The sequence below is a fragment of the Pelodiscus sinensis genome, chromosome 23, assembly GCF_049634645.1.
Source record: "Pelodiscus sinensis isolate JC-2024 chromosome 23, ASM4963464v1, whole genome shotgun sequence".
In the NCBI taxonomy this organism is placed as follows: Eukaryota; Metazoa; Chordata; order Testudines; family Trionychidae; genus Pelodiscus; species Pelodiscus sinensis.
In genome coordinates this window covers 10,329,092-10,339,302 of record NC_134733.1, presented here as the reverse complement: position 1 = coordinate 10,339,302, position 10,211 = coordinate 10,329,092, and the positions used below count along the sequence as shown (strand labels likewise).

At 50.6% G+C, this 10,211-nt stretch overlaps 1 protein-coding gene across 1 annotated transcript; it reads right to left on the bottom strand.

Annotated features, from left to right (window-relative positions):
- Nucleotides 1-477: 477 nt before the first annotated feature.
- LOC102464019 (chymotrypsin-like elastase family member 2A) lies at nucleotides 478-9,102 on the bottom strand. Its single transcript, XM_006132726.4, has 8 exons — nucleotides 9,050-9,102; nucleotides 8,656-8,744; nucleotides 6,515-6,612; nucleotides 4,895-5,023; nucleotides 3,364-3,500; nucleotides 2,518-2,663; nucleotides 1,584-1,736; nucleotides 478-643 (listed from the first exon to the last, which is right to left on the bottom strand). The coding sequence occupies exons 1-8, from the start codon at nucleotides 9,090-9,092 to the stop codon at nucleotides 626-628; spliced, it is 813 nt and encodes a 270-aa protein (XP_006132788.2). The 5' UTR covers nucleotides 9,093-9,102; the 3' UTR covers nucleotides 478-625.
- Between the last annotated feature and the right edge of the window lie 1,109 nt (nucleotides 9,103-10,211).

Below are 10,211 nucleotides of genomic sequence, written 5' to 3'. Positions count from 1 at the left end.
AAAGCCTCCCTGATATTTCAAAGTAGCTTTCAGAGGTTTCTCTGCCTCTACGACCAGCTCTGCAGCCAGCAGCTGCTCCAGGATAATTTCCTCAATCTGGGCATAACATATAACGAGTAAATGCGTGAAATCACTGAATAAGGGAACCAATGGGAACTCTACATGACGTATTTTGGGTTCCCATCAAGAGAATTGGGATTTATGGTTCTTATCATTCACCCATGATCAGGTATGAGGCAAGGGGAGAGTTGGCAGCTGGGGCCTAGTACGGGAAAGTGGGATTAGAATGAAGTGTGGGGACAGCAGGGTGACTGTGGAAGGAGATGGCTCTGGGTGAGTCCCCCTCTTCTCCGTGTTTTGTACTTCATGTGCCACGTCCATTCATGCTGGATTTTATCAACTGGAAGTAAACTTCCTGCAACAATGTTTTCACCCGAAACCCTCCCTTTCCCCAAGGCACAGGCGTATACACGAGTGTTGCAAACAAATGTCCGTTATTTATTATACACGGATTCCTTCAGCACCTCAACTGATTGTAATTTCATGATTACGACTTTATTTCAAGCAGCTAAATTGCTTCCCATCCCCCAGCACAGGGTTAATCTGTTGCTCACAGCTCTTCAGGTTAGTTGTTTGCCATAACCTACAGAAAGGGTGAAACAAAAGGGAAAATCAGACCAGCGAGCTAAGGAAATCTGTAAACAGAGTTGGACATCCACACTCTACAAATTGTCCCTTTAAATACATAAACTGATCCTACATCCACATCCCTCTCTCTTCCTTAAAGGCCAGGTCTATACTAGACCCGGAAGGTCGGCTTAAGGTACACAACTTCAGCTACGTAAATAACGTCGCTGGAGTCAACATACCTTAAGCAAAAGTTGGTGCCGTCTTCACAGTGGGAGGCCGAATCAAGGAGTACCAGTGCTGATTGGGGGTGCCCCCCAGCATTTGATTTAGTGGGTCTTTACTAGACCCGCTGAATCAAATGCCAGAAGATCAATCTCTGGCACAGTAAGTATAGACATGGCCAAAGACCAGTGATTTGGCTTCTGAATCACTCTTTATGTTAAGGGTTCATGCATAGTTCATAAATAATTTATAATATTATTGTGTTACTGATAATCATAGTCATAGATGATATTAAGGATTTGGATGTCAATGCTAATCTATTAAAACATTACAAATATATCTTTAATATAAAGTGTGACATTTATTCCAAACCATCTCCACTTTGGTTGGAAATGAAGATCATTTGGATAGCTGCATCCAACAGGAAGACACCATACCTTTGCTGCAGGATCTAATTCCCTAGAAACAAGACAGTGTTGTCTTTTCTTGTGAGAAGGGGTTGTCCATGCAGAGAAGTTATTTTGGAATAAGTTAGGGTGTGACTTTAAAGTGCACTAGCTCTTCCGGTGTAAGTGTGCCCACGTGTGCTGGCCAATTTCCCCATATGGACAAACCCTGGGAGGTTTTTTTTTTGAGGGTGCGGGGTTTGTCTTGTTTTACCCTGGGATGACTGTTTAAAAGTTCACAGTAGAGTTTCTGTTCTTGATCAGCAGCAAACACTAGACCCTTACCCTAGCAATCCAGTCGTTGAAAGCAGAGACCCGAGTGAAGACGGAGGGTTTGCGGTAATAATTACAGCCTAGAGCGGAGCCAAAGCTGACCACGCCATGCACTTCCCACCTGCCGTTAGCACCTCTGCAGTTCAGTGGGCCACCAGAGTCCCCCTGCAAGGAAGGAGAGGCAGAGAGATTGAACATCAGTAAAGTTGGAAATGGGACGTGGTGGAAAGGCAGGAGTGTTAACTGAGTGAACGCAGGTCCAATCTTATGAGAAGGCTCCCAGCCGCCATGTTCAGGTCGCAACATGTAGCAGGTGTTTGGATCCAGGGGTTTGAAGAGGGTCCCTCTTGTATGTGAGGCCATTAACATGTCTTCATGCAGTGCACGGGCAGCCTGTGGAACTCCTTGCCAGAGGATGTTGTGAAGACCAGGACTTTATCAGGGTTCAAAAAAGAACTAGATACATTCATGAAGGTTAGGTCTATCACTGGCTATTAGCCAGGATGGGCAGGAATGGTGTCCCTGGCCTCTGTTTGACAGAGGTGGGATCACTTGATAATTCCTCTTTCTGTTCCCTCCCTCTGGTGCCTCTGGCATTAGGCGCTGTCAGCAGACAGGACACTGGGCTAGATGGACCTTGGGTCTGACTCGGTTTGGCCGTTCACATGTTCTTATGTTAATGTGTTACTGCAGGGGTTCTCAGGCTTTGTGATACTGCGACCCCCTGTTAAGTTGCTCACGACCCCCCGAGGGGTCGGGACCCACAGAAACATTGTGTTAATGGATAGTCCTTCTGCACATGAATTTCTATCAACCTATATGAAGGGGTTTCAAAGCCTATCTGGAATGGGCAGATCCTAGTACCCTGCCCACTTTCCTAGCTCCTTCCCACAAAGCAAGACTCCTTAAAGCCAGGCCCCCGAAGTGCCAAGTTCGCGGGACTCACGTTGCAACTGGAGATCACCCCATCACCGCCTGCACAGACCATGGAGGTTTTCACTACGCTGCCCCACCAGCTAGACTGGGAACAGGTGGCGTGATCCACGATGAGCAACGGCCCTTGCTGCAGTTTTTCGGGGAGAGGACCGTTTGCTGGAGGAGAACAGAAACAAGGGAGCCGGATGAGCGAGAAACAGCAAAATCACATCCGCCAAGGACAAGAGTCCACAGGGATTCCAAGCAGAGAAGGGCTGCAGTCTCTATTGCTTACATCCCTCCTGCGGGAAAGTATCTCAGGCAGTAGGAAACCTGCCTCTATTTTAATAATGGCTCCCTCAGTATTCCCAACGTTCAGCAGTTTAGCATTCTCATGTCAGCCTCCTATTGCTACTCGTGTCAGCAAACAGGCCAGGATCTCCTGGTCAGGACTGAAGCACAAGGTAGCTAGGGGCTGTTGCCTGCATCATGCCCATTCCCTGCATGGGGCCTGCCCTGTTCCAGGCTGGCTGTCCCTCACTAGCATTCCTTTCTGTAAAGGGCCTTTTCGACTCTGCCATGTACACAGGCTGCCCCAGCAGCCGGCAGAGCACACTGACTTGGATTCCAGCTGCCTCTCGAGGTCTCAGCCCCATTGTGCAAACACCCCCAGTCCTTACAAAAAACTAAGCGTTCGGCAAAGAAAATGCAAAAACCATCTCTGCTGCTGGAGCGGAGCCAAAGCCCTGGTCTGATCCCCCTTTGATTTGAGGGTTAAGCGGCCCCAGGAAAAAACACCACCTTATTCCAGTCCATTCCCAAGGATGTGTTAACACAGAAGGACTTAGTGTGACTATGGAACGGGATGGACACTTACTCCTCAGTCTTCCCCACCCTGTTACGTAGCAGACGGTGTTAGAGGCCAGGATGCTGTTGGCAGGAGGGAGGCAGGCCGGCTGGATTTGGTTGGTTGTGCCGACGCTTTGGGAGAGTTTGATCAAAGCGATGTCATTGCTGGGTTCGTGTGGGCGCAAGCCAGGGTGGAGGGAACATGGAAGAAAACACAGACCTATTAAGATGTGGCATTGACAGAGTGCTGGGCCTGTTTGAGGGGAGCCCCTGCCTTTTGGGGGAGGAGGAGGAAGGAAATGTCCTTAGACCATGGCAGAGGCGTCTCATCCTCCAAACACATGCCTCGTGCTCACAGGCCCTGCGGGAGTTCCTGCATTTTCCTTCCCTGGTCCCCAAAAGTTATGTGGAAATCCATGCACCAGCAACTTCAGCTCCTCTGGCCATACAGGTCTGAGGATAAGAGGCTCCTGGAGTTTCGGGCTTTTCAAGGATCCCTGATGTAAATCACTCATTTCCATTCAGCTCCCTGTGGTTGGCGAGAGGCTCCCTATGGAGCTGCCCACACTATTACTGACTCCTCCTTCTACTCAGAGACCCTCAGGAAATGGCCTCTCAGCCAGAGGCTTCCTTCTTAGGCTGGCGCAGACGTTCTGTAGGGACCAGGGTCGTGAGTTCTTTGGTTCTGCCTTAAATGTTCCCTTAGGGATAAAAGGGTTCAAGAGGCCTACCCCCTCCTCCTCCTCCAGTCAGTGCTGCCCATACACCACCCCACACCCATGCCTCGCAGCCTCCTGGCCCTACTGGAGCACCGGGCCTTTCCTTGCATGAGGTAAGGGAGGCCTGTGAAGTCTTTATGTTCCAGTGTATTGCTGAGTCAGCACTCAAACTCAGGTGTTGTGCTGGAGCATCCAGGATTTTAGCTGATTTTTCTCTTTAAGAGGACGGGTTTGCCCAAACCCTTCCCCCCACCCCTCAGCGGGGGCAGTGGGCTGTGCCTTTCCTCTCTACAGCGGGCGGCAGGTCAGTAGTGTTTCAAGCCTTCCTCAGCCTCAGTAATCAGCATTCAAGGGGTTGAACTGGGGAAAGAGTTGACTGCTCCCCACATCCAGTCTCTCAGGATTTTGGACTCATCCGCATGAGCCTGTCCTCACATTTTTTACCTCATGCCCTCCTTACTGCCCCCCTTCCTTACCCGCAGGCTGGAAGCAGGGCTGCGGCTCCAAGGGGGCATGGGGAAAGGTGTAAGGGGACCAAGGCTGGGAGCCACAGTGCGGGTGGGGCTCAGAGCTGTACCTCAGCTGAGGGCCTAGGCTGACTGCTAGGGACCCTGTTATGGGGCTGGGAGCAGGGCCCTGGGCATGGGGCTAGCAGCTGATCTCAGCCTTAGCCATAACTCCCCAGAATGTTTCTCCAGCCACCACTTAAGGACCTCTAGCCTATACTGTGACAATGGGATCCAGATTCGGAGCTGCCCACAGTGCAAGGGTGTTTGGACCCAGAGGGTTTGGTTTGGGTCCCTCTCTCACACATGGTTCAAGTAGCTGCTATCCACTCACCCGCCTGCAACGTCGCTTGGGTTCCAACCTTCATGGACAATGATTTTTTGTGGACTGATTCCAATCGCTCCTTCTTCATAAGCCACTAGGTTGAATTTGCCAAGAAACACCATATAGGTCAGAGAAGAGCTGGGGAGGAAAAGGAACAGGGAGAGACACTCAGCTCCAGTGGGAAAACGTGCCAGCGTGCATTGTTGTAAATTAACGGAGGATAGTTGGCTTCGGAGGGAGCATTGCAGGCTGGAACCACTAGAGGCTGCACCTCCATATGGTCCTCTGGCTCCCGTCAAGATTCCTGCTAAATGTGGGGCCCCAGCCGATCTTCAGAGGACGAGGCTGCCGTTTCCTGGCACACCTGAGCAATTCAGAAGGCCTCACTCGTAGTGCGACGAGGTCTGTTACAAAAGCATCTCCACTGATGCGGACGTTTGTGTCATAGTACGGGGCACCCTGGCGCTTGTACCTCACACACAGCCAGCCCGTGGGAGATCGTATCTGGCCATGCTTTCTGTGACGGGAGGTGGCAGTGACATGCTCCAGTGCATGGGTGTATAGGAAACAGGCCTGTAGTGAGCTGCTGGTTAGGAGAATTGGCTTTGATTGGGGCATTTAAGGTGATGCAGCCAAAACTGATCCCTCTCCTCATTTTTGCACCATTCCATAATCGGCGACTTAGATGGGCCCTGATCTTGGGTGGGCAGGAATGGGGAGGCGGAAGTGGGACAGAAGAGATGGGGGAATAAACCCCAGCCCCATTCCCCAGCCAGAGCCCTGGGGCAGAGCGACATAAGCCCCGGCCCCACTCCCAGACCAGAGCGCTGAGCAAGCTGGTGGGGGGTGGGCTTGAATCCAAAAGGGGTGGGCCACAGCCCACTCAGGCCCACCCACGGCTACACCCCTGATCAGTAACAAGAAGCTCTCACTGAAGTTGATGGCTGGTGCATTTAAAACCAAAGGGACTAGTTCTTCCTGGAAGCGGGTGACCTAGGCTGTGTCCAGACTCAGGGGTTTTTTCGGGAAAAGTAGCCTTTTCCCGAAAAAACTTCCCCTGCGTCAAAGACTCAAGCCGCGTTCTTTCGAAATTAATTCGAAAGAACGCGGCTTTTCTTTCGATGGCGGTAAACCTCAATTTACGAGGAAGAACGCCTTCTTTCGAAAGCTTCTCTTTCGAAAGAAGGCGTTCTTCAATGTAAATAGGGCTTCTTCAAAAGAGAGCATCCAGACTCACTGGATGCTTTCTTTCGAAAAAGCAAGCCACTTTTTCGAAATTTCTCCGTGCAGTCTAGACGCTCTCTTTCGAAAGAGGCTTGCAGTCTAGACATAGCCCTAGAGACCCCATGGAACTCATTGTTCCATGTGCTTGTAAACAGAGCACAGCTGATTTTTAAAAGGTCTGGGTAATTGAATAAATGCCCGTTAGAGTTATACCTGCAAAAAATCAAGCCAACAGTTCAGGGCATTGCACAAGCAGGGGAAGAAGGACGTTTCCCCCTTCCAGTGAATCAGCAGGTATGGGACTGAAGAGCCTGTTAGTAATGTGCTTTGTCTTTCTCCTTAGCTCCGAGCATTTACAGCTTCCAGCACGTGGACTTAAAAGAAACGATTGTCCAGCCAACGTACCTGATGCAGTGAGCAGCCGTCATGACCCAGTTAGGTGCAATGAGGGTTCCCCCGCAGGTGTGGTACCAGCCGTCATTGTAGTTATATGTCAGGGAGACCTGGAATGATACGGCGAGAATGCTACTCACTGCTTGGCCTCTCCTGGTGGGGTGAGGTGGACATCTGAGCACCAAAGTACTCGAGGTCCAGATCCTTCTCTTGGGGCAAGGTTAGTTCCAACGTTTTGTTTCAGCGTTGCTTTCCCAAAGCTATTTACTAAGCATGGGTCAAACCGAGACCACAGAAGAAATAACCCCTGTGTTATTCTGTGTAGAAATCGGTCCCAGAAGGTGATTTTTAAAAAAATGTTTCACTGGCTTTAGTGGGCCAGTGACCTGATCATGGAGAGGGAATCTAAGGATCCAGAAACCCCCGAGGTGTCATTTCTGCTCTGCTTTCGATTAATTGTGCGTAGGTTGTTTAGCTTCTCTGTGCTTCCCATTGCCCAAATGAGCCAAGGGGGTGGGGGTATCAGCTTTACAGAGGTGTCATTTCTTATCCTTTGAGCAGGTGATGAGCTATAGAAGTGCTGCTTTTTCAGTCTATTCTGAGGGTTAAATATTCCCTATTTTGAGACAGCAGTTATTTGCTGAACAAGCCTCTAGCAAAATATGACACTGCTCTCTTAGGCTGGGTCTACACTACTGGAGAAAGTCGACCTAAGCTACGCAACTCCAGCTATGAGAATAGCCTAGCTGGAGTCGACGTACCTTAGGTTGAATTTCCATGGCATCCCCACTGCAGGACAGCAATAGGAGAAACTCAATGACCTCCTGAGGTCTCTTCCAGCCTTAGGATTCTGTGAGTCTATGAACTTCTTTTACTCCTCACACCCCAGTGGAGTACTGGGGTTGATGGGGGTGCCATCAGCGGTCGATTTAGTGAGTCCTTACGAGGCCTGCTAAATCAAACCCTGGGAGATCGATCTCCGCAGTGTGGATCTCCGGGTAAGTGAAGACAAGCCCTTATTCCTCTGAGCTTTCATCCTGAAGGATCCCAGCATGCTTTGACACTTGGTTGGTCTATTAGCTGTGGACAAAGATCACTTAGGACCCAGATCCATTGTTTAAAGAGCATGGCAAAGCAGCACGGCTATCTAGGCTGAGAAGTTAACAGTAACCAGGTAACTCATCTTTAGCATCTTCTATAGGAGAAGCTCTAACATTAGCAAATGAATCCGACATGTGCCCAGGGGACAGGGATCAGAAACTAAGGCATCGTGTCCCAAAACACCATGCCCGTATCGCTTCCCAGCATGCTCTTTGCTATTTATTGACAAGCTTATCAAGTGGTCGCCACATGGTCCTGAGCACAAAGAGAGCCAGTTGCCACTGACACCAGGGAGAGGGATTTTCCCCTTTGCTGATTTCAGTGGGAGCTGGATTGGATGCTAAAGGACTTGCTTAAGGCCAGACAGTGAGTGTGTGGCAGAGCTAGGGACAGAACCCAGTTCTTACACTGCTTCCTGCCCCTTCAGCACAAGGCCGGTTGTCCCTGTAGTGTGTTCCATTCTGACCACAGGCAAAATACACCTACGCGGCTTCCCGCTTGCCTCAGCAGACCAAGCTCTCTGCATGCACCAGGGGTCCTTAAGTTGCATGCCTCTGTTCCCCCTGCCCTCCTCCTTGCATGCTGTCTTCCCCTCCCCCTTACATCAGGGACATATGTAAACTGTCCTGTTTGTTTAATTTGAGCAATTATTGCTTCTCGCGCCATGCAGGAGAGAAGTCTTTCAGAGAGTCAAAATCTTCCGCTGCATTGGGATGATGAGCAGGGCTGAGTTCTTTGGACTGTATCTATTACTCTAGAACCAGCCAAAGCTGCGGTGCCTGCTAACCAGATGCAGGGGGTCCCGGGGCTCTTTCCTCTTTCTGCCTTCCCGTTTTTTTGAGTTTCACTAGAAGTCAGTAGGGCTCTGACCCCTGAGGCCGCGGCGTTTGGAATAGAACGGCTACCGTGTTGAAAAGGGATCGCCTGGCAGACAAACAGGGAAGTGACATCAACGTGGGTGTCAGCTGAGCAAAGCAAGGCCCAGTGTAACGGGAAGGCAGAGTGGCTCAAGACATCCAGGAGTGGGCTAAGGGAACCAGGAAATCACAAACCTGCCAGGGCCAACTGAATGGTCTTGCATCTTCTCCTCCAACTACTCTGGTCAAGAGAGGTGGGTAGGCAGGATTCCCACAACCGAGGGCTGCAAGGGACACAAGATGAGGTCAACACCAGAATTAAGAACATGTTAAGTCTCCCCCAAACTGACCTGTTCCGTGTGGAACATCAGATCAAACCGCTCTCCTGTGATGTTGAGGGGCCGATCTGGCACCCCTGTTGCTATTGATGTTCGTAAGCCATCCAGCAGGCCGGATTCTAGTCCAGCCCTCGCACCATGCCTATTATTCTGATATTTGTGTGCTTCCAGGTTGCTGGGCAGCATCAGGACCGCACAATCAAGCTGGAAATCTGCAGAAATTAAACTCTACACCTGGGCAGGATACATACCCCCAGCGGTCAGCGTCAGGGTAACAAACAGGATACCGATCATGGTGGCGGGTAGCTGTATCAGGAGCAGCGTCTCTGTTGAGCCTGCTTTTATGTCTGTCACGCTTATCTCTGGGCGATACGGCCAGCAGGGGCGGGGAGGGTGGCTTCGTCACCAGTGGGAAGGTTTCGCTACCATGGGACGTTTTCCTGTGCGTGCAAATGCTAAAAAAAGACGGACCTTGAAATGCATTTGCACGCACAGGGGGTGGGGGGAGTGCTGCATGAGCAACATTTTGTTTGTTGCAGCTGTTCGTACTCCCGCTACCTTGAATCCTGTTCGCAAAGAGGTGGTTGGGAGGGGAAATTACCTGAAATTGGGGGTGTAAATCTCACCCCAGCATTTCCCACGGTGCCCTGTAGTCCACAACCAGCCTGGGGTTGCAGTGGAAGGATAAAGCTGCCAGGGACAGGGTTTGGGTGTCCGGTAAGGGAGGGGGCAAGGGCGAGGAAGGACATTTGGGCATGTTGCAAAAGGGACAAAGGCAAGGAAGGGACTGCACTGAAGGGACGGGCATTGGAATAGTATTAGATCCTTGCCTAAGTTGCCTTTTTTCAGGAGGTGAGAATAGTGGGGAGTTGGGATCAATAATTAGAGCCCTGCCCTCAAAAATATTAAGATGCAAAGACGGTCCCACCCCGCCTTCTCCTCCAGCTCCAAAGTGACTGAGCAAGCCAGAAACTGTAATTTTTTTCACAGCCCTGGTAAAGCTCTTCCTGCTGGAAACTCACCAGGCTGCTGTGTATGGATCCCCCCAAACTGGGCCGTGACCATGTGAGGTTTAGGGGCTCCTGAGTCTAGGCAGCTCCAGAACTGTCTCTTTTGGCAACTCTAGCATGGTCCCATGGCACAGGCTCTCTGTTTTCCCTGTCACAGAAATGGAACCTCATGATCCAGCTGTCCTAGGCCTCAGAACTAGTGCTGACTCCACAAAGATGCCCTGGTTGCTCAAGTGAGCCTCGTGAGCACTCTGGTTTACACTTTCCAGTTGAAGGACAGTCCACAAAGGTTTTGCAAAAGGGGATCCTAACCCCCTTCAGGCAGCACAAAATATAAATCCAGGCCTAATAATGGACACCCTGCATGTGTTCCCCCCTCCCAAAAGTCCTTCGGGCTTAGGTC